The following is a 25045-nucleotide window of genomic DNA, read 5'->3' on the forward strand; positions in this document are numbered from 1 at the left end:
ACCGAAGACTTTTGTAAGAGTGGCCTCTTATGTGTGTGTGTCAGTGCGGGACCAACAAGTCTGCTGGAAGCAAAGTGAAAACAAACATCCAGCAAGTTTATGATTCCAGCAACAAGAAGTGCTGTCAGGAAACATGGAGATAACATGCACAGACAGGGGAAACATGGCAGTGTGGATACTGTATAATTATCACATCTGATATTCAGCATTTTTCCTATTATTGGAATAATTGTCGTGTTAATCCAACTTCCAATAAAATACATTAATTTAAAATGTTCTTCTCTGGCTCTGCTGCAGCATGCAATCTGCTAAAGTAATCAAATAAATGTGGAGTTAAAGTACAATGTGTGCCTCCAAAAATAGAAATACTCACCAGTACCTCATAATGTACTTAAGTACAGTTATTGAGTATATTTACTGATTTACTTCCCATCACTGCAGCTGGACCATGAGGCAGCTCTCCTCAGTGATCATGAAGTAGCGTATGCTCCTCCGAGTACTGCAGGCAAAAAGATGCAAAATAACGATTAACTTTTTCCTCTTAACAATATTTTTGTCTTTTTAATTATTCATTTCAGTCCACTGTTTCTGTTCATCCTTTAAATCATCGACCAGGTTTTCACAAGCTTGTTTCACTTGTTTGTTGTGTTGATGATCTGTTTAACACGCCGTTGTGTTGTTCGTTCTGAGATGTTGAGGGAGATCAGCTGATCCGTCAGGGAGAAAGAAAGCAGGTTTGCCCGATTGTGTCTGAGGGGCTGGACGATGTTACGATGTAGAAGGACACAGATGTGCGGTGAGACTTTCTATTTATTTCTGATGCGCTCATCGGTCGAGGCGGCTGTGGCTCAGATGGTCAAGCACCAGTACACTCATCAGACGGTTGCTGGTTTGAGCCCCTGATCCCCTGACTGTATCCTTGGGCGGCTGAACCCCAAATAGAGAGAAATAGAAATATCTTGGGACATCTTGGGTAGAAGCACTGTGTTGCTGCTGACGTGCCAGTCGACACCCTGCATGGCAGCCTCTGCCATCAGTGTATGAATGTGACAAGTGTTGTTAAGCACTTAGTTGCCGTTAGACTAGAACATTGGATCTCAACTTGAGGGGGTCAGGACCGCCAAGTGGGCCGCGAGATACTTTCCAAGGTTTGCCAGATTGTTCCTGAGAAATAAATGTAATAATATATTTTATACTTTATATTTCTTCAGTTGCAACTTTATGTTTCATTATGTTCCCTGATCTTATGCTCTGCTTCTGTTTAGGCACAAAAACCTCTTGGTAAGAGTTAGAAAAACATCATGTTCACGCTGAAAATACCTGTTTTCATCACCACAAACAGCTGGAAATTGTCCCGAGGTCTCCTTTAAAAAAATATGCAGCCGTGTCGTGCTTGCAAATATTGAAACGCTAAGTTCCCTCATTAAAACTATCCAGTGGTTTGACACTTACAAAAGGTGAAACACACACTGCGGTCCTCACCTTGGCAGCCTTGTTGCCTGTAACTCCACCTCCTGACGTGAAAGTCGATACAGTCCGTAGGCTACATACAAATTTAAAACATGTCAGCAGTAAGGGAGAAATTACTTTGTATGATTTTGATGCTTGATCCTTTCCCTCCCTGTTTCAGCCTCAGCAGGTTCAAGCATCAGCTTAATTGAGTGCTGCTGGATGTCCTGGGGTCATTTCTGTCTCTATTTCATTAATATTTTTGTTAATAATCGCCAACTTTTTTGCACTAACTCTGGTCCATCGAGCTGCTTTTTTCAGCATCACATTTAGAGTTTTCCGAGCCACATCATCTGCCCTTTATTTGTGGCAGCGCGACACTCTCATAAAAGATTTATTGGGTACAGCTACGCGTGATGTTTTGCCATTACGACTTCATCAGGAATGTGGCACACGTGAGTAACCAAATGTACTGAATGATGATGGAGCATCAATGAAAAGGTGGCAGGATGACACGAGGCCTCACAAAAGGTCCCATCTCTTCAGTTTCACATCCTGAGTGTCTGATTGAGACGTAATGTCAAAATGTTGTTTTGGGCGCATTAATAACTGTAATAGCTGTTTCAGGATCCTTAATGAGACTACCTGCTCAAAAACATGATTCATTTTTGACTTAAAGGAACAGTTCGCTCATCATCTCCTCCCTCCATGCTGAAGGAAAGTCAGGTGAAGTTTCATAGTTGACGAATCATTTCTGGAGCTTCACAGTAAAACAGAGTTGCAAGTACTGAAGTAGCTGGAGACTCGTTGTTTTAAAACGGAAAAACAACCAAGAGATAAATAAAAATACTCCAAAACTTAATTAAAACTTTGCCGAATGAACTATCATCACTTCCTGTTTGCAGTGAACCTGTGGATGTACAGACAACTATCACCGGATTACTTTGATACCGAAGAAAACTTAAAAACATGATTTTTCTAAGGCAAGTTCTGCACATGTACGGAGCGTCTTTTTTGAGGACGTCTTCATCTGCTCCCTCCATGCTGATGGAGAGTCAGGTGAGCTACTTCAGTTGTTTAGCAGAATGCTGCAACCATGAAACTTCCCCTGACTTTCACCAGCATGGAGGGAAGAGATGATGAGCGAACTGCTCCTTTAACTACTTTCTCACAGATTTGACTCTCAGATTCTCATAAATCTACCTGCTCAGAAATATATGACGATGATTTATTTTACTTATAGATGACAAACTTTTTCATGAATATCAGAAATGACTCTATATGTTATTAACGTGCGTGATTATTGATCTTATTTGTATTTTCTGTATTTTACAGGTTATAAACATTTTGCTTGCTGTGTGCTGCCTTTGCTCCATCCCTGTTCAAGCAGACGCGGCGCTTGTGTGTGTGTGTGTGTGTGTGTGTGTGTGTGTGTTGTAGGCCAATAGTCACTCAGTTACACAACCGCTTTCAGTTTCCGAGCCCTGCCTGCCTGCCTGCCTGCCTGGTGGCTCCCCGCCCACCGCTGCTCTCTGCTGCCCGCCCGCCTGCCTGCCTGCCTGCCTGCCTGCCTGCCTGGCTGCCTGGCTGTTGGACGGACTGGGGCAGATCCGAGCCGACCAGTTCCGTGTTCTCTCCTCACCCAGTACGCGGACCGAGCCCGAGCGGGAGGACCCGGCAGTGTCATGGTGGACATTCCTGCCCGGCCGCGGCATCCATAACTCCGGGGACAGCGGGGAAGTGTGTCCGGAGGTGAGGACCGTCTTTTTATTTCTCATCGTTTCTGGACAATTCATCAGCGACGTCGGGCGCGTTACGTTCCAGCCAAACTTTGACGCTGCTGGCTGGACCTCCTCTCTCTCTCTCTCTCTCTCCCTCCCCCTCTCTCGCTCCCTCTCCTCAAACGCAAAGTGCGTCGCCGTGCACACTCACATGCGGGATTACGGTATGTTCACGCAAACGGTAGATAACCCGCGTGCGGTGCGCTTCCCGTTCGCGTCGTTAAAAGGCCCCCGACACGAAGCCCCGCAACTTTTACTGTCGATACGTGCTGCGTGTGCGTGTTGTCTATGTGCGTGTGTCTGAGTGTGTATAGAGATAGACGTGCGTGTGTATACGGTAACGAGCTGCGACATGCGCGTTTGCTCGCGCGCGCACGCGTACACGAGCGCCGGAGCATGTATTATATATGGGCTCGTGTCACTGTAATGTGCGTGCGTCGTCCATTGATGTTGTTTTGACACAGGTGACGTAGCCCGTGACGCGCCTTAACGATGAGATAAGCGGATCCGCTGTGTGTGTGAATAAATGGCACGCCTGTGTGTGCGTGTGTGCGTGTGTGTGTGTGTGTGCGTGTCATTGACGGACACAGGGATTTCTGAACTGCGCACTTGAGATTTTTCTAGCAAAGAAGCGCCGCGCTGAGAGGAGCAGGTCTGGAGTGAAGCTCTGTGTGTGTGTGTCTGTAGTTGTGTTGTTGTGTTGTGCTGCTCTGCATGTGTGCAACACTGTTTACACACACCTGACGTACGACATGCAGCCTGTGTGTGACGTCATTGCAAAGTTGCACACAAAGTGGACCACCTGATTCAAAGTGGAGTTCTGCTGCTGGGACGGGTTCGTGTTTGTAGCCAGCTGCACGACAAGTTTATTTCTGTGTCACATCATTCAGACACAAAGTGCTGCACACGTGCAGAGATAGACATTAGATGCTAGAATGGCGCTGAGTAGAGCGCATACCCCCGCCCTTTAATACTCGGTAGGTACAGGCAGTGGTGGGAAGAGTTACAGTTACATTACTGAGATATGAAGTCAAAACTACAGGTGATAACGTGATCAAAAGCAGGAAGCATTCTGTCTCAGTGTTAGTTTGTAACCGCTGATGTTTAATGAATTATTACAGAAGGTTATTAGAGCCAAACAGTGAGAGGATGCTCTTCAAGAAGAAAGTCAAAGTGTGGAGATTAAAGTGGAGACGACATCAAACAGCAGTCTTGTGTAGATGAGCGGGTGAAACTGTTCTTCAGAATCTGCTTCAGTCACAAAGACATTATTTCTCCTATAAACACAGTGTAGTCGTCAGCATGAGGACTGAAGAGATTGTAACACGACACACAGAAAGTCACACTCCGAGGATGTAACAGCAGAGACCAGCAGCTCGCATAGCTGTCAGTCGCTCCCCTGACTGGACCTGACGGACCAGAAGAGTCCGCTTTACTCTCCATGATTGGACTTTGCATAGTGCATAATGAAGAAAACAAACGTCCTCCTCTCTGATACGTTGTCGACAGCAGGTGTTCAATCAAAGAGGATTCTGTTTCTCCTGCTGGGTTCTGCTCAGTGGTCCTGGTCACCGCTCCAAACCTGCACGTCCTGCACAGTTTTCATCGACCCGTTTGCGATCGGAGAGCTTTATTGGCTACAAACGTGCAGATGAAAGGTTTAGATTTTAATGTAAATTGTACTCAGTACTCAGTATTTATTCTAAAAGTAACTAAATAGTCAAACAAGTAAAATGATGGACTTGAAAAAAGACTCATAGAAGTTCCCCAAAAAATGACTTAATTACAGTAATTTGTGTAGTTGTACTTAGTTACTTCCACCCTCGATACCAGCCACCTAAAGACACCTGATGTCTTTCCTGCATTATTCCCTGAGTTTCGTGGGAAACCCGTGTATCAGTTTTCCTGTAATCCTGCTGACATACCAGCCAACTTACCTTCTTGGCGGAGGTAATACGACAGAAATAATTTTTTTTAACTGCATTTAAAATACAATATAAAGCAAAAGTATAACCAAATAAATAGTAAGAGAATAGAAATAAATTGCATTTAAAAGAAAAAGCTAATGAAGACATATAAAAAAGAAATTAAGTATCCAGTCGATGATGAAGCTGCAGGATACGGTAACAGTTTGAAGCCCTGACCTTAAATGAGCTCCAGTTTCAGAAGCTCAGGTGTTCAGGAAGTGACGAGCAGAGGAACTAAACATTTCAAATTACGATGTGAAAATACATTTTGGGGACGGTGCAGCCTCGGTCAGTCTGAGCAGTTGTTAGGATTCAGCATGTGGGAGTTTTAAAGGAATGTTTTGTGTAAAAGTTTACAGCAGTGTTTCAATTTAAAGGGTAAATTTCCCATAAAGATAAACTCGTACAAGAAAACTTATAGTGACTAAGTGATAAGACTGTTTTACAGAGACATTATTTTTAGTAGTTTTGAAAATCTAACATTAACATTACCTGAATTACTTCTGTCTGATGCCTTCATGTGTCTGCATGAACAGCTTTTGGCAGATTTACTGTGTGTTTATACGTTTAGAGGGTTTGAACTCCCAGTTTAAATAAGCCTTAATTTGTGGTTAGCATGATGTTCGATGGTGTTTTAATCTGCTGTTTTATCACAGTACCATACAGCGAAGATGAGTCGGACTCGAGGTCAAAGTTGTGACGACTTCCGACCTGACTTGACAGAAGATAAATGACTCGAGGTTAAAGACTCGTGACTTGACTTGAGACAAGATGACTCGCCTTTTTTTTCATTCTTAAGGTTTTTCTTTTTTCAGTCTGACTGTCCTCCAACCTTAGTTTTGCCGTCCCGCCATTTATCATATGAGTACATTATTGTCCTGTGTGATGAAGTTGTGAGACTAATTCCTCCTCTGGTATTAATTGAATATCAGGTAAATTTACAGCAGACATCACAGTAAGAAGCGTCAAACCCATCAGAGATGTTGGATGAGGTAAAAAAATAAATAGGACCTGCAGCCGGCACAACAAACAGTTTATTCTGTAACTGTTATCATAATAATTTACATGATGATTAGTATTTGATGGCAGCCTGTTATCAAGTAATGGACAGTCTGCCGTGTGTTTACTGAGGGATCGGATCAGACCCGAGGACAGTGACTAATCCCACATCCAGGAACATTTACTGGCTGGCTCGCTGATACATCCAGTGAAAATAAATGGTTTATAAAAAGGCTGAGCACAGAACATATGGAGCTCCTGAGTGGGTTTCCAGCCGCCACGATGAGTCTTAATATTTAGCTCTACTATCTATATCTGAAGCAGAGGAAACCGAAAATTCATTTAGATCCATCACAGTGGGGATGGAATGGGGGCAAGTTGGGAGAGTTTAGCTATCTATAGTAATGTTAATCCAGAAGACGGATGCATGTAGGTCAGAACTGCGACGATTCCTGTTGGGTGAATGTTCACGACACTGCTAGTTAATAATAATCACATTAATTCTGTGTCTGTTAATTAAGAGTGTGATTAAACGCTTCACAACAAAACAGGTGAGAGAGAGAGTGAAGCAAATCATGTACAGAGTGAGAAAAGCTACCTAAAAGAAGAAGTACTGATTCAACTTCTGTATTCTGAAGCTCACGTCACATTAATATAACTCAAAGACTATTAAAGTTAAAGGTAGAGTCAGTAGGATTTGTCCCAGCTGTTCCTGAACGCACCACAGAGATAGTTGATAGTTGAGTCTCATTCCCAGGACGTCAAACAGCCACATGTTGGGTTGGTAAAGCGTCCCGAGCAGCAACAAAGAGAGAAAATAAGAAACTCTCTGCAGATACGAGACACTAACACGCCTTTTCTCCCCATTCCAGCCTCCCTGTCTGTCTGTTCACGTCTTTTACGTCTTTGTTTCGTCTCGTTTGCGTCGTGCACTGGAAAATAATCCATAATTCACCTCAAATGCATCAAACTAAAGTAACGAGGCTGTTTTGAAGCTGTGAGGAGGAGAAAGTTCAGATGTTTGTGTTCAGATGTAGAGAGGGAAAGTCTCAGAGATACTCAGGTACAGTACAGACACCTGAAACATCTGAAACAAAGTATCTGTACTTTGTTTCCTCCCACCTCTGACGTGTTACCAACAAACCTGTTTACCTGTGGATGATCCAAACAGGTGTTTTTGGATCATCCACCTCTTCTTCAGGCTTTTTGTAGCTCCTGTCTCAACTTGTTTGAAACGTGTTGCTGTCGTCAGATTCAGAAGAAGCTGCTATTTACAAAAATCTGTGGAGTCGACGAGGTCAAACATTCAACGTAGTGTCTCAGTAGAGTATTTGTTCACATGCTGTCCTGTTTATGTTCCGTTCTCTGTGTTTTTCTCTCGTCTTTTTTATCCTGCTCCACTCTGATGTTTGTTTTATTCTCTTCAGGTAACTTCATCAGACGATCTCACGTCTCCGCGTGCCAGCAGGAGAGTAACGAAGGCAGCAGCAGCAGCATAATGATGAGCGGTCAGACTGGAAGGAGGGCGACTGTGCAGGAATATCTGGCCTCCCTGTCGGCAGCTGACCTTTGACCCCTCATGGATTAAACATGTCACTTTGGCTGAGACATGGAGGGAAGCGACACGTCTCACTCTCCAGGAATTCTGGGAATTTAACCGAGGCGTTTGTTTGAAACAGGATTACACAGACTGGACGAGGCTGCTGTCTTTTTTCTTTTTTTTATTCCAATGGGACTAACATGGCTGAGTGAAGGTGGAATAAGATCCGTGCGGGAGATGTTCCTCAATAAAAACTGACTACAAAACAGAATTCGGAGTCAAGCATGGAGCAGGATTTCACACAGTAGGATCTCCTCTCTCTCATTCATGTGGATAGTGAACACTGGCCTGGACTAACATGAGCCAATGCTGGTGAAGTTTCCAACCCTTTACACCCAAAAACAAGTTAAAACAATAATCCTAACTAAACTCCAGCAGGCACTACTCGCCTGTAACTGCAATCGTTTCCATTCCTCATCGCTGTGAATGGACGCGTGACTGCTCGACCAGCTAGAAGGTGTCGCCTCCCTTCAGCTTCAGACTGTGACTCTGACTCCAGCTCAGTGTCTTCCTGCAGCGTCACCAAACAAAAAAAAAACTCCAAACATGGCTGCTACAGGAAGGAAGCACTTAGTGAGAGACTTTAACCATTTCATCACCTGTTACCTGTGTCGAGGTTACCTGATCAAACCGACCACGGTCACCGAGTGCCTGCACACCTGTGAGTAAAACACGCGTGAAGACACATTTCAGTTTGTTTGTTACTCTGAAGATAAATGGCAAAAGTTCATCCAGACAGTTTGAAGTCCCGTATACAGATGTGTAAGACAATTAAAATAATGGAAATACTTTATAATAATCATAGTATGAATATAAGTAACTGTAGTTTGTAGTTATTTTACCGTTAACATGCAATGAAATGCTTCATAAACCATTTAAAAAGCAACTGTAAATGTTTACAGATGAGCTGCAGCGTTTATTAACCATTTACAAAGAAGTATGAACGTCAACGTGCAACTTTGCAATTAACAGTTGCTCAATAAATTAGTTTATAAACCATTTCATTGTTTGTTAACAGAACAATAACTTCACTAAAGTTTAATTAACTATACATTTGCCATTTATTAATGATGGTTATTATAAAGTGCTGCAAAAATCAGCGTATTTAGTCTTGTAGCACCCAATCATATCATTTCCTGAAAATATAATAACATTTTCACTAAACATGATTAGAAATGTAATAATAAAAAAGAATGTAATAACTTGACCAGTAATGTAATTAAATGTCCTGACTGGTATTGTTACATCATTTGTTACCAATAATGATTGATGAAGATGATGATGACGATGATGATGATTGATTTATATTTGCCCAACCCTCATGGGTTTATAAGACAAAATACAGCTGCAGCAGTCGAACAGTTCATTACAGAAATAACAAGTTATTGGGAAGGCCAACGATGACTTTACCTCCATCTCTGTCCATTCCTGCAGAAAGCTGTCCGATATCTAAACCAGGATTATCTTGGATCTGCCTCACTTTATTGTCCGACTCTTGTCCAACGTCGAGACTCTTTATACTCTATTACATTATTGCATTATTTGTCAAAAGAGTTACATTATCAGTTTAAAAAAAAAAGATAATGACCCGCCAGCAAATGTTATGTGATTATTACATGATTTGTAAAAAACAAAACAAAACAACACAATACCGGTCAGGAGAATTTATTACTTTGTTGGGTTTTATTACATTTTCGCTCCAGTTAAGTGCAAATGTTATTACATTTCCAGGAAATTGTTACATTATCAGGCGCTACGAGACTTTTTATGATGTCCCTTCAGACTAAAATGGGGGCCACCATTAAAAAAACATTAACTCTCTCTGTCCCTCGTAAAGTAACGTCGTGAACACTGTAGATAGAAAGCTAGCCAGCTGATACTAAAATTAATTACCTAAGTGAGTTAACAAGATAACTGCAGGTGAGCTTATACTAACTAGCTAAAAGGCAAGTTTCTTTATTCTACTTAAACAAGATGACATCAAACTTTCCTGACAGAGCAGCGTTGCCGTCTGTGATACTTATTCGACTGCAATAATCTGTGTTACTGTCGCTTCTCCTGCAGTCTGTAAGAGCTGCATCGTGCAGCACTTTGAGGAGAGTAATGACTGTCCTAAATGTGGCATTCAGGTCCATGAGACCAACCCGCTGGAGATGCTCAGGTAAGATACGTCTTCTCTCACTTCCACTTCTCTTTTGTCACCCTGAAGCTCTCGTCACGTTTCTTTCTCCGTGGCTCTGCGTCTTCTTCTTCACATTATAAGAGATTCTGTTTTCAAAAGCTTTGAGTGTCGCACATTTAGCTCCATTCACCTGCACTGTGAGCGCCCTCCTTCATCCACCTGTTACTCATCTTTCTGTCATCTGATCATCTCATCTTTCTCTTCCGAACAGCTCAGCCACTTCTTATCCTTCTGCCTCTGTCATGTTATTTACCACATCCTGTTCTTTTTGTGTAATCTACTTCTTTACCATGCTTTCTGTTTCAACACTCACTACCTTCAACCACTCATGTTTCTGTACCAACTCCACCAATGTCCTCTGTTTTTCTTCATTCTTCATTTATTCCTACTTCTTTTCCTTCTTCTTCCTCCCTCTCTCACACTCTCACCCTCTCCTCTCGCTGTGCTCTCAGGTTGGACAACACCCTGGAGGAGATCATTTTCAAGCTGGTGCCTGGACTCAGAGAAAGTGAGTTTGCCAGATGGATTCATCAATCTGTCTCCTCAGTGTTTGATTATGTGACCGTTCGTGGCAGGTAGGAGGAAACATTTAGAAAAACAGCAGCACTCCAGTCACATCATTTATTACTGCACACTGCTGGCCTTCAGCACGCACACGAGCTAACAGTGTTGTGACCCCACACCGGATTATATGCAGCTTAACCTGTGGAGTAACTCTGAATTACACATGGACAAAGAAGAAAACAATGGCGGCATTAAATGAGAGCATACTGTGGATTATTAGTGTCCTTCCTTTAACTAGTTACCTGCCATTTCACACCAAAATTAACATTTATATATATATATTTTTTAACATGGTTAAAATGGAGATTGAAAGTTGAGTTTGCCTTTTTTGTTTTATTTCTTGTTTGTGTCTGGTTCATCATCAAAACGCACCGGAAAATCATATATCTCATCAGACTAGATCCAGAAGACGTTAAAACTTCTTTTAAAAAGTATTTTTTTAAATTCTTTATTCATTCATTTATATTATTTTTTGACCTTTTCATGGCTTTATTAGAGAGGACAGCTGGAGAGACAGGAGATGACACCAAACCAACTGAGCTACCTCGTTTTTAAAAGTCTAAATCAATATCATTCTGATTGGACACGTGAGTTTTTCCAGCGCTGATAATGGAATAAAGCTAAGGAGTGAGATATCTCGCTTCTTTTTCCATCTCTGTTGAGAGCACAGTACTGATTAGGCAGCTGGCAAAGGATCTGGTGTGCTGACATGGAGGCCGCTGATAATGTAACGGTGGTGAACGATGTCAAATTCAACTGTAGGAACGAGGAGAAAAACACTTCTTCAGCTGGAGGAGGCTGTTTGTCTCGACCCTTTGAGCCCTTGCAGCTACTACGGTAAACTTAGCTCACATGCTGTGCTATGCAGCCCCATGCTTCATATTTAAAAAAGTGTAATTTTCTACAAACACTGAGCACAGAATCGTGCTGGTAATTTAAAAGATTCATCGGCCTTCGAGTAGCTGACCCAGGATCAGATCCGGACCAGCTCCTGGGTGCTGCTCTGCAGTTTTCAGCTGCATGGAGGAGATCACCTACCGAGAAAGTAATCATCTGTCAGTGTCACATTATTTTTAGAGAGTTGGAGGCAGAAGAGTTTTAAAACAAGATGGTGATGTACAACCCTCGTCTCTCTGCAGCCACGTCAACACGTCTAACTAAAGCTGTGATGCTACCATCATTTTATGACTCCATAACTTCACCTCTGCTGACAGAGACGGAGCTCCAGCAGCACAAAGATGGAGCAAACATCATATAGTTTTAGTAGAGGCTCGTGCCGCCGGGCCGAGTGGAGTAGAAACCAGCGTGATGTGAATTCTGTGTGGTGGAAGCTGAAGAGCAGGATGTTCATTCTTCATCAGACACACGTCCATGCAGAGGATTTTATTCCTCTGCACTCACCTCTTCAATAAAACAAACTGTGTTCCTGACGAGTCGAAGTTTGAATCCCTTTTGGCGTTGAGCTGCCTGCTCACTTCTAATTCTCATAGACTCAACCAAATGCAGAGACAGAAACAGCAACAACAAATTGCTTTCCTTGGTTACACTACTGTCAAAAAACAGGCTGCAGGTGAGCAGATATTAGTCATACGCTTCTGGACGTCTCAGATCAAATCTGTGCAGGCAGCTCATGTTAAACAGCATCATCCCAATAAATCAGGTCCAGGCTTTATAATGTTTCTAAGGATTTAAATTCAAGTTGAGAGATGTTGAGTTAAAAACACTTGAAAAGTTAATGCAACAGCAGAGTAAAGATTTATTATAACATCTGTCTGACTGCGTCTTTGTGTCTCCGAGCTGCTTGTTAACACAAGTCTTCATTTTTTATCTGTTGTTAATGTGAACCAGAAGAGGAACAGCAAGAACTTGAATTCTGGAAGAAGAACCAGCCCAAAGCAAACGGCCAAGGTGAGCTGTTAGTCATTCACACTTGTTAGGTGTGTTCTGAAGAGAGATCTTTAAATAAATCCTGACTGTAAATCAGCATTTTTGCAGGAAATTTGAACTTTTTTTGCTGCTCAGTCACAGTTTCTGTCGTCTTCCTCACATCATCGGAGCAGTCAGCAGTGAAATCCACAGATTAGGGGAGTTTTTCAGTCAAGTTTTGATTCATCAGCGTGTGAATAATCATCACATTTTGAGCTCAGATTCATGTGAATCTGGGGCAGCGCTGCTTTCAGGGAATTTCCTGCTCATGCACCAAACATGCAAACTTTTCTTCCTCTGGTGTGAACACGGCTTGAACTGTTCTCCATAGGTGGCAATAATTAGTCAATCAGAAGAATATCATTCGCTTCAGTCACTTTTCAAGCAAAAATGTCAAACATTCGCTGCTGCAGCTTCGTAAATGTGACGATTTGCTGCTTTGCTTTGTCACTTCTGACAGTAAATGAAGAGCCGTTGGGGTTTCAGACTGTTAGTTTGACAAAAGAAGCCAAATGAAGACATTACTGATGGCTCTGGGAAATTATAATGAGCATTTTTCACAGACTGAATGATTAATTGGCATTTTGATAGCTTAATATACAGTTTGTCTGAATGCTGACAGAAGTATTTTAATGGATATTTCCTTTTCTAACTGTTCATGATAACTGTGAAGTTACAGGCTTATCACTCAGTAGCACTCTGTGTGTGTGTGTGTGTGTGTGTGTGTGTGTGTGTGTGTGTGTGTGTGTGTGTGTGTGTGTGAATGTTTGTGTTGAACCACAGCAGAAAACTTGAGGTGTCAGCGGATCGGGCTGCCTGACGTTGGAGGTGATGATGGTGATTGTGGTGGCGATGACGGTGACGACGCCGCCGATGACGACTACCACAGGAGTGACCCTCAGATAGCCATCTGTCTGGACTGCCTACGCAACACGGGGCAGTCGGGGGAGAGCACTGTCACGGTGTGTGTGTGTGTGTGTGTGTTTTAATAATAATTCATGTAAGCTGGGTTGGTGAAGCTTTTCCAAACCTCTGTGATCGTCAGTAACTAAACTCTTGTAAATGTTTTGGCGTCTGTTCCTGCAGTGCTTTAACTTCCTCTCTCGTGTGAATCAGGGTGTAACAGAGTTTGTCTCTCGTTCCAATTAGGATTTGATGAAGAGGTTCATCCGCTGCTCCAGTCGAGTCACCGTGGGAACAATTAAGAAGTTTCTCAGTCTTAAACTAAAGCTGCCGAGCTCGTATGAGGTAAGGAACAGAGTCAGTCCCCCAGTTCAGAAACTGTTTTAAAGGAGAAAAAACATTTTGATTAAATTGTCAAGAAAGCATTTTCTCAGGTTACTTACAACTTTTAGAGAGTTTTTTTCCTTTTTTTTTCTTGCCCGGTCTCAAAAGTCAATTATTAGGATTATTATATTTCTGTTTTTTTTTGCTGCGACTACAGTTGAGTAAATGAAAATGTTGATGTTGTGCAGCCCTGTCGGGGTCATGTGGTTCACGGGAGGTCTCAGCAGTCAGTCCAGTGGCTCATCACATCGTAGTTTCCAACAAGGGAACAGCTGCTGAACAGCTCGATCCTACACGTTCCTACCAACCAAATCACCAGAATTAATGTTGGTTATGTCTGTACAGATATGTTGAAACTCGTGTTTTGGCTTTAAATACCTGCCATGGTCGCCACAAACGCAGGTGGAGACTTCCTGTTAAAAATATCCAGTGGCTTCACACTTAAAAAAGCTGAAACGCTTCTCGTCTCACTCCACCACCTCCTGATATGAAAGTCAGGTCGTCAACATGTGACGTGAACATGAAGCACGTGTCGTAGAAATGTCAGGAGGGTAAGTGGCCTCTGACATGAACAGATGTGAACGCGTGCCTGGTTTGCAGAAACGTTAATCGTCCACATGTTATTCTGGTGACTGTGCTCGTCTTTAAGTTTGATTCTTTGCTTGAGAAAACTTTTCAGGTGAGAGCTTCGACTGCCTCCTGACAGTGAAATTGTCCGATGGTCAGTGCTGTTCAGGCCCTCTGTCTCAGGGGTTAGTTGGGCTCCAGTTGTTGGCGGATATAAATTTGTCTCTATACGGTTAAAACACACGTGCTTCTTCTGCCTCACGTCGCCTACGGAGCTCCAAACAATGTCGCTACACTGCAAATGCAAAGTTCCTCTAAATATAGACTCAAGGCTGCTATTATTACTGAGCTGTACTCCTGTTGAGTGACTCACATAGCCTGCTAACTGACCTGACGACCAGCAACATTATACAAACACAATGTTATTAAAATGTTATTTACAACTGAAGTAAAACAGTTGATTTTAGCAGAGACCACTTATTAAAACTGAATTTATTGTACGAAAAAACAAAAAAACAGTCTGTGCAGACGCCACATGAAGTGAGTAAAGAAACTCTGAGCAGGTAAACGCTGATTCTCAAAGTGTTTATGTTGTTTATTGATATTAGATTCCGATGATCATTATCATCAGTTAGCTTTATCAAAGGATTGTTGACTTCCATATTTGCTGAAACACAGTCTCACACACTCGCTCTGCAGCCTCCCACTCGTTAACCACAGTCTCTTTTCAGTTTGTGCATCAGAGCTTTTTATCTGCATCTCTACATTTAAAGGTGTTTGTTGTTTTTCCAGCTGGATGTGCTGTGTAACGGAGAGATCATGGGCCGAGATCACACTCTGGAGTTCATCTACATGACCCGATGGAGGCTACACGGAGAGAATGTAAGACTGTCACCCTCACTTCCTGTTTGTGTGTGTGCATGTTTTGCAAGCTAATGTGTCGATGCACCGGTGCAGGAAAGCATTTATTCATGCATGTGTGTGCATGTGTGTGTGCTTGTGTGTGTGTGTGTGTGTGTGTGTGTGTGTGTGTGTGTGTGTGTATGTGTGTGTGTGTGTGTGTGTGTGTGTGTGTGTGTGCGTGTGCGTGTGCGTGTGTGTGTGTGTGTGTGTGTGTTGTGCATTCACACTATGAGGACTTATCTTCACACAGGGTTTAAAGCTCATTCCAACAAGGTTAAACTTTCATTTTATGGTTAGTTAGACTCAGTTTTGAGTCAAGGTTCAGAATGAGGCTGCAGTGTGGTCGAGGTCTGAGTAAAAATGAAAGTAAATAAATGGATTGTTCTCAGAAGCAGTGTGGCAGCTGTGTGTTCTGGTGTGAATGCGTGTGTGAAAGCTCGTACTTCTCTATTCGGTGGTCGGCTAATTAGTTTCTGCAGGAAGAAAGTTTTCATGATGATTCTGTAAGAGGGAGAACTCTGACTTCAAGCAGGCTGAGAGGAGACTTTCCTCAATGTTTGTTTTTTTGTGTGAGTCATTGTTTCAACATTGTGAAGGTTATGCTTCTTCTCTGTCTAAAAGTTTGACTTCCTTTTAACCTTTATATTTGACCTTGAATGCCAAAGATCCACTTGCAAGACTTTTTACGCATTTTCACAATATCTGTGACTTAAATTTGTCCTTTACCCAAAAATATTGATTTTATATCAATTCTGAATATTTGAAGTGTCTCACTCAGTCTCCACATTATCAGTAACAAACTGTACCAGCTGCATTTTCTTGCTTTTTCTTCCTGTGCAGCGCTCTCATCGCCCCGCCTCCTCTCACATCCTCACATCCATTGGCTCTGGTTTTGTGATGGTGTTAGCTTATTAAAGATAACAAGTGCAGAGCTTGCGCGGCCAACTTTGGTTAACAAGAAAACCAGCAGGAGTGCTGTTTGGAAATGCTTCACATTTGAGGCAAATGAACAAGGAGAGTTAAAGGATAAACAAATTTAACAGATCGCCTGAAGGACCGACATGCAGATCTGTATAAAGAACTTCGAGAGGTTTTCGACAGCGCGCATTTCAACACGCCTCAGTAAGCTGTCATCTGTGATTCGTAAAGTTAAGCTAATCCCCCTCAGAGCTGTCAGGTCTGAGCTTCAGTTGACAGGAAAACACTTTGACTCTGGTCAGAAGGAAATTAACTTGGATGCTGTGATGCTTAACACGCAGTATCAAGTATTGGTATATTAAACTTCTTAAAGAAATCTTAAATTTCATGCCATCAATGTTGTGGATATCAATATTTTTCAAGGTGTTGTGTCAAAGTTAGAAATTCCAGTATTGTGACAACATTATAATCTTTCCACATGTCATAGCAGTGAGAGTCAACAGAGGAAACCCATACTGGATTTTTGGGACCAATACGTTAATAATATAAGAGGGTAAATACATTTCAATATTTGTATATCAGCCGATATGCTTATATTCACAGAATATATACCATAACACGTATTTCGCAATGATCCCTCAAATGTATTTACCAAATACTTGCGTACGTAATGGAGGCAGGATATTTCAGTTAAACAATACATTTTATTTTCCAAAGTGACATCAGTTCACTGAAACATTCAACATCAGTGGGAATGTAACAATTATAAATGACCCCGAGCATGTTTTTCATCAAAAAATCATATCGGACAAAATATACGCAGCTACCGAAATATCTGTCATGGCAACACTGGTCGATGGTGTCTTATCTCTATCATCACCATTTAACCATCACACCTGTAAACCAGCTCTGACCCTAACCTTGCCTTAAACCCTCAAACTCTGTTTGAAGAAATGAGGACTGGAGAAAAAGTCCTCACTTTCAAGATGCAACATTTTAATTGGTCCTCACAAGGATAGAAGAGCAGCAGCTCGCCCTCACAGCAGCAGATGGAGTCGACCTGGTTTCACCTGAAACGTGACGGCAGGCTCAGCCTCAGGCTTCAGGGTCACCAGTCCAGCCTGTGCTTCTGTGTGTGTGTGTGTGTGTGTGTGTGTGTGTGTGTGTGTGTGTTCATGACCTTGATCTACATGACACCATATGTGCGTGTGCTTGTGTGTGATTAACATTCATTTCTGTACACGGTGACTTGTTTATGTGTATTCCTGCACGTGCATGTGTGTGTTTCTTGAGATGAGCGATCGGCTAATGAAAGGTCCTGTCCACTTGTGGACGCTGACTGAGGAGTGCAGACAGCTGGCTCCACAGGAGGCTTCAGATACCAGGTCAGGAGCAGGAGAGGAGGATGATGGGAGGAGGTGGAGCAGGGGGGGAAAGGAAGTCAGTATGAAACGAGAGACTTATGATGTCTGCAGGCTCTCGCTGTCCACTTACAGGGAAAACACAACCAAAACAGAGTCATTTGAGTCCACGTCATTCCTCACTTTCCGCCTGTTTCCCAACAACGCAGACGTTGTCCGGCCTCAGTTTGAACTGACATTCTTCACATGTAATAATGAGATACAGTTTGTCAGTTAAGCGTGTGCAGATTGTCACAATTGTAGGTCACGTCAGTTTCCATCTGTGAAAACCGTTGAATATTTTCGACGATGTCCACCCGTGTTTGTGGCGACCGTAAGCTCAGAGCGCTGCTGCCAATCCCGAGGACGTGTTTTACTCTTCAAAGTCACATTGACTCCAGGTGACTGCTGTGAATTTAAATACCTGGTGATGACTCGTTCAAGGTGAAACACTTTGTTATTTATTTTTTATTAACTCGCTCCATTATGACCAACATCTTCTCCACCCCCGCACTGCCCACCACTCTCATGTCCCAAAACAACAGACAGAAGTCGACCCGTCAGAATTATTTATGTCCTGCCTGGTGAGTCAGAAGGATAAACACCGAGACATTATTTTTGAATTCTGTTTGAACCCTGTCTGCTTAAGGACAAAGGTAAGGAGAGGAGTGACGGAGTGGGTGAGAGAGATACAAAGCACGAGAGTCAGGAATGGAGACAGAAGAGGACCCGAAAGAAGATCCGAGTCATTCATCAGCCTCATCCTTCTGACAAGTCCTCGGCTTGGCTTCATTTTCTCCCTGCGACAGAAAATTGTCTTCTGACTGCCGGCGTGGTGATTTAAAATAAAAACATGAGACTCAAAGTGTATCTGAGAAATTCTGTCTGAGGTCTGTGCTGACTGGCAGTTAATTACATCATTCAGCAGCTAAGATGTTTGCTCAGTTTGGTTGATTTATGTTGAAATCAAATGTCAACATTTGGCTCCATTAAACATGCTGTATTTTCAGGTTAGAGTCAATAACCGTCAGTCTTTCACTAGTTTAAATAGGATCACAAGGACTACCATTATTGTCCCAGCCACTCTCTTTCCACCCAATCCAAAAGTTGGAAATGTTTTTTTTTTGCAAACCACGGATATGTTGAAAATTTACATTTCGTAACTTTTAGTTTCTTTAGGTTCAGATTTTAATTTTATGTTGTGACAGCGCTGTGCTTATGGTCTGGTTAGGTTTAGACACAACAACCACTTGGTTTTGGCAAAAAAAAAAAAAACCTGCTTTGGCTGCTACTGACAAAGATAGATATAACAAGGACGCCTTGAAATCCGGTGGTTTCAAGCTTACAAATGTAAAAGCTTAATCTCGAACTGTGGTTACTGGCTTGGCAGCCTCCTCGCTCCGCTAATATAAACGGCTATATATGACGCCTTTCCTTACTAAACAGAAAAATACAACTGTACACCATCTGAATTCAAGTTTCTCTCTTTGACTGAACTAAGACGAGCTTAATCGCCTCGTTAACTCATCGTCACACACACTTCATTCAAACTGGACACAAACTGAATCAAAGTCACCAGAACAGTGTTGGTTTGTCTCCACTGTCACCTCTGGTTCGGTCCAAATAAATCCTCAGTTCACAGAGTAACGTGTGAAAATATTGTGGCTCTATACGCTGACGATGTCCGACTCTCTCTCTCCGTCCTCTCCTGTCGCCACCTGCCCTGTCTTCTCGTCCCCGGAGTCATAGTCCTGGTCAGAGCCGCTGTAAGTCACCTCTGTACTGTGTCCTCTGTCTTCACACTGACCTCCGTCGCTCTCAGAGTTCAGTCCCTGTCTGATGTTCAAATGTGTTTACTCTCAGGCTGCCAAATCCAGCTGAGCTTGGCCTCGTTGCCCGTGGTCAACAGCTAACATGAGCTAATTAGTTAACAGTAGCTAGCTACAGCCAAGGGTAGCTAGCAAAGCAGCAGTTGTCAGTTACTCTAGTGATGTGCTGCCCCCTATGTTCCTGGAGCTACCTTCAAATTTTGGCCATATTTTAACAAATAACATCGTTATACACAATAAAATAGTAGCAGGAGTGTAGTAAATATTTGGGATTTTAAATCCATTAGTGACCCCAGAGGTCCTATAAACATTTCTATAAATATATGTGCTTTAATGCCCCTCTGTTGTGTTACCTGTGTGAGTGTGTGATTGGCTGCAGGTGTGTTTGGTTAAGTGACTGTGTGAGTTCAGGTTGTCTGAGGCAGCTGATTGGTTCTAGCCTCCAACCCGGCTAAAGGCTGGCTCCTCCCAGTTCCTGTGGGCTCTCCTCTCTCCACTCTCAGCCAGACTGCCAGCATCCTCTTTCTCTGTCAAATGTATTTTAAATAAAACCTTTAAAATGGCCGTAAATACTTGCTGGTGTTGCTTGAGAGCTGGAAAGAGGAAGCCAGGGTCATTACACGTGCACTTTACTAATCTATTTAACCTGATGCAAAATAGATAGCCAAGATGCTCCACATCCACACAAAATGGCTTAAAATCAATATGTTGATGATCAAAGTGTTAACAGTAGCAGTAGGTAGGGAGAGGCGGGTGGTGATTAAGAAGTGTCTCAACAACATACTCACAGTCTAAATGCCAGATGGTCGCTGACAGTCTTGTTGGATAAAATGAGCCATCACACATGGTCCCTTCATTTTTAATCAGTTCAGACGAAGGTCAGCTCACCTCTCTGATTAGATTAGAAAAGAGTAATCACATTGTTTTAAGTCATAAAATGTATTTCTGAGATCAACCCAGAATCACAGGATGCTGCTGTGACAGAGTCGTTTCCATCCCTCCTGCGACTGGAAAGCAGTGGATTCACCTCGTTAGCACAAATCAGATTCAGGTGTTGGCACGGTGTGTTCAGAAGCAGGAAAGTTTTTTGGCCTGAGTGATGGAACAAAACTTTCAAGTGAAACCCAAAACTTTTTCCTAAACTCTCCATCCAGAGAAAGCCCTTCACTTTTCAGTTTGTTCCCATCGGTGTCATGTTAGGAACTACAGCCGTGGATTAGGTGCAGCGAGCAGCGAGAGAAGTGAAACAATGGTGACTAGTCAAGAGGTTAGCATAGCTGCTACAGCGTCAGTTATATGAGAACTGGAGAGATTATTTCATTGAGAGAAGAGCAAAGAACGGCATGAAGGCTTTTTTTTTTTTGACAGAAAATGGTTTTGCTCTTCTCTAGACTGACTTTGATCATAGTTTGATTTACCAACTGGCTCCACTGATGGCAGCACCAAAGTCCTCTTAGCAAGTCTTGTCACTCGGCAGCCATCTTGGCAATGCCCCCGGGCAGTAACGTCGTGCTAACAAGACCAAGCTCCTGTCTAAATGAACACGGAGGGAGCCTTAACTTGACTTTCAGTGGTTACTGAGACATAAAAAAAACGCAACTTCGGCCCAAAATTTGGATACAAATGCTTTTTTCCCACCAGGTTGTATTTCTACTAAGAATGTGCAAAGTTTTACAACACCAACTTGTTTTATTGCTCAGTCTGAGTGCCATGATGTGATGCCATCAGCTCATCCCACAAGAGCACTTGAGCTTCGAGTTTAATGTCTAATGTTTGGAACAATGCTTCATCTCTGGACACCTTCAAAAAACTGCTGAAGCACCATCTGTTCACCAAGGCCTACAACCTCAGCTAACTCTGTCTACCCTCCATCAGTCCACCTTCCTCTGTCCTCCACCCAAAGTGTAATTTTGTCCGTGCCCTCCCTTATGTGAAGCGTCCTCGGGTCTCTTGAAAGATAAATTCAGGATATAATTATTTTTATTATTATTATAACCTCACCTTTCTTGGTAATCCTGTGCATTAGCATGATGTCCTCCTCTTCCATAGTTAGAAGTCCATCTGTAGCTGCACCAAGTCAGCTGAAACTGTCGTGAATCTAAACATTGCTTTTGGCGGAAAGAGGCGGGACATGTTTCAGACAACCCACCATCTCTGGCGTTACAGACTTTTCTGTTAAAATTGTGTCTTGTCTTCACTCTTACAATGTCTCTGGTTCTGTCTATCTGTCCTACTATGGATCTGATGTTTGTAGTGATGTGGAGATTGATGGCGACAGACGGATTGTTCGTCTGCCAAGTATTTTTTGAAAGTGGCTGCCCTCAAACAGCTTCTTAGGGTGACCACCCAGATGGTTACAAAGCATCTGGCAAGTCAGGGTAACACTTTGGTTCATGACAAGAGATTAACAAGACAGATGTCCAGATTTCTGTCAAATTGTTTTTGAATATTCACGGTCCCCAGAGGAGGTACCTTTGACATTTCATGAGCTTTAGTGCAACCTTAAACCCCAGAAGGGACATGTTAATGTAGAATATATCTGCATTAAGCACAGCTGCCAGATATTCCTGTAGGATATGTGCTACACAAAACCAATGAACTGTCAATTTTGACTGTATCAAACCATCTGACGGCAAATTTTTTTCACCTTTGCAGAGTTTTGCTGGTGCTGCACATTGGACGAGTCTCCATTTCAGTCATTTGATACCAGAACAAATTCGCTTAAACCGAGCCGACAGCTGAACAGAATCTGTGTTATTGCCGTATAATTAAAATGTTTGGAGACAGAAATGCTGAGTGAAGAGTGTCAGAGATGCAGTCACAGAGGCAGTGTGGTGAGGCTGGATTCAGTTTTGTTCCCTTTTTTTTTCTGAGACATGATGCAGCAAAATGCAGAAAGCTGGAGGAGATGACAGCAGCTGTACTCTGCTGCACCAGCAGCCTCAAGCTGCCAGAAATAGGAGACAGATTCCAAAAACAGGAGACACAGTCTTCACTTTACAGCTGCTCTGACACAAACACTCGCCTTTTTTCTTTCTGAATTTTTTATGAAAAGGGCAGCTCACATCTTCTGACTGTTTCAAATGCGCTTTACAGCCAAAGAAGGCAGGAAATGTACGAGTAGTCAGCATTGACATTTCTATTATTCAACAAAATGATGGATGGATAAATGAATCCCACTCAGCCCACGCAGGGGCCCCGAGAAGTCAAGAGTCCCTTTGGCCAAGCCATCTGTAGGAAGTCAGTGTTAACTTCTGGAAAAACTGAAGGAACATCCTCAACAACCACCAGGAGGATGTTTGGCCTTTGGGCTTTGTATCGACTTCAGTTGGCAGCCGTGAATGAAGAGGGATCAGTGGAACTTCTATGTTGTGCTGGAAGATCGAAAATGGAAACCCTCGTGGAAAACAACTCGTTGCATTGTATTTGTTGTGGAGTTTGAGGTAAAAATTTGAAACTGCAGTTGTGGTCACCTAATGAGTGAGTGAGGGGTGAAGGGATCCAGGAAACCAGATCTGTGTTCCAGCCTACTTTTTCACTGCGCTTGGTCACGACTTCTCTGCAGCAAAGGTTGTGTTTTCCCTTTTTCTGTGAGAAATGTGTGACATTTTTGGATGCATTATATGGATGCTGAATGTCTATAACAGGGCTGCTTAAAGTCGGTCCCACCGGCCAGAGTTAATCACGGCGGGCAGACTGACACTTCGCTCAGAAAATCAGTCAATTAAGGGAACTTGGGATCCTAGAAGCACTTGAAGGATGCGACAGAGATGTACACAGAGGCCTTTTTTAGTCTAGAGTTGGTGGCATTTAATCAAATCTAAATCCAGAGGCTTTTAATTGTAATGTAAAGGGTGGTTTGTTATTCATGTAAGACTTCTCTATACGCTGGAATGATACATTTCAGACCATGAGTGCTTTCCCAAACACTGACTTTTAAGCTTTTTGGAAATGAACTTTTCAACTGAGCTTCAGCAGATTGAGCAGCAGCCAGACCGTTACTTTTTACATCTATTCCTTCGGCATCAGACACTTGGCCTCCGTCCCTGCAAGAGCATTGGGATCCTGGAAAGTTTAATGGAAACTGGTTTACATTCCCCCTTCTTTAACAAACCTGCAGTTTGATGTCAGATGAAATCACATCTGTCTTTCTCTCTGTCAGAAAAACTCAAGACACCTGAGTTTGAACAAACAGGGCTCAGAAATAATGATCAGCATCAGTAAATGATAATGTGCACGCTGGATTTTCTATCTATAATGAATCAGTATTTATGAAATAAATCTGTGTTGCAGCCGCGGCTGTGTGTCGATCCTCCAAAGATCGATCCTCTCACACTGAAACCTGAAACAGTCTCTCTTTTTCTGTCTCTCCCTCAGACGTATCCCATGGTTCTCGAGTACCGGCCACGTATCGACTTTGGCTGAACCACAGCTGCAAGAAGAGGACCACACACACACACACACACACACTTACACACACACACACACACATGCAGACATACACACCATCTACATTTGAACGCAGAATAATACAAATACTTAAACATGGACATACACATGCCCACAGCGTGCAGAGAAGGAGGAGAAAGATCGAAATGTATTTTTGTACAGCCAATGATGAAGTGCATACGTTGTTATGGTAAAGAGGTTTTATGCTACATAGAATAATATATGCTATAATATATGATATTTTTAAATGTATGTCCCTGTGCCTAAAATCCTGTCGAGATCAGAAATGAAGTACGACCATATCTTCACTTTGCCTGTCTAACTCTGTAGATTAAATGTTGATTTTCTACTGCTGACGGGTGTTTCAGTTGGTTTTATTACGTCCACTCTGAAGGTGTGTCAGCCTGAAACATGGATGCTTCTTTAAACATCGATGGGTTCGATCAGGTATCGTATCTCTGGAGGTTGAAATGAAAGGTGCACAAGTTCTCAGAGAATATAACACTAACATTGAATAAATACATGAGGTTATTTATTTATTTGGATTGGAGCATCTGCTGCATCCAAAAAGATCTTTCAACCTTGAAAAGGCCGAAGTAATGTCTTTGTCTTCAGCCGTCACAACTCTCACTCTCACTCTCAGGTTTAGTAAAAACCAAAAACCCTGAGAGGAGGTGAAACTCGAAGGTTTTCCACTCCAGAAAAAGAGGTAACTTTGCGTAGGTTAGAGAGGTAACTGACTCTGCCTCCTCTCTCACAGAGCCAGACATGCTGGTTTATCTCCTCATTGATTCGGTCTGCGGTTGGATTTTAGTTTGTTAATCAGGACTATCTAAAGTTAATGCTTTTATGCACAGTCGGTCTTTTCTTTTCTCTGCCCACGCATTCAAATATTACTCAGAATAAAACCTCTGCATGTTCTTTATCTGAGTGAAAGATGACGAAGATGATGAAGGTGACTGTGCACACATGACTAAATGTTTATTTCACATAATGTAGGATCAATTAATAATATTCTCTGTCACTCATGATGTGATTGGTCGCACTGATTGGAGATTATATTTGAATATTTCTGCGCAGGCTGTAATTGGCTAACCTACATTGCTATTTTCTAAATCTTCAACTGTATTTTTCATCTTCACACTGGCCTCTGTGTTTTGTCAGCATCAGATGAAAGCTGAAGAAATATAATTAAAATGTAATGTAGACTACAGCCTGACACAC

The 25045-nt window shown here is 42.4% G+C and overlaps 1 protein-coding gene across 4 annotated transcripts; it reads left to right on the forward strand.

Annotated features, from left to right (window-relative positions):
* The first annotated feature begins 2992 nt into the window (after window positions 1-2992).
* LOC141009033 (polycomb group RING finger protein 5-A-like) lies at window positions 2993-24175 on the forward strand. 4 transcript variants are annotated; one of them, XM_073481436.1, is made up of 9 exons: window positions 2993-3201; window positions 7624-8457; window positions 9861-9957; window positions 10431-10486; window positions 12391-12450; window positions 13252-13430; window positions 13618-13716; window positions 15115-15204; window positions 23750-24175. In XM_073481436.1, exons 2-9 carry the CDS (start codon window positions 8343-8345, stop codon window positions 23795-23797), a joined length of 744 nt encoding a protein of 247 aa, XP_073337537.1. In that variant the 5' UTR covers window positions 2993-3201; window positions 7624-8342; the 3' UTR covers window positions 23798-24175. The 4 variants fall into 4 exon arrangements, with proteins under 4 accessions (XP_073337537.1, XP_073337540.1, XP_073337538.1 ...); XM_073481439.1 differs by having other exon boundaries at window positions 13255-13430; XM_073481437.1 differs by lacking the exon at window positions 2993-3201 and adding an exon at window positions 3825-3882.
* The last annotated feature ends 870 nt before the right edge of the window (window positions 24176-25045 follow it).

Source organism: Pagrus major, chromosome 15, assembly GCF_040436345.1.
Source record: "Pagrus major chromosome 15, Pma_NU_1.0".
Lineage (NCBI taxonomy): Eukaryota > Metazoa > Chordata > Actinopteri > Spariformes > Sparidae > Pagrus > Pagrus major.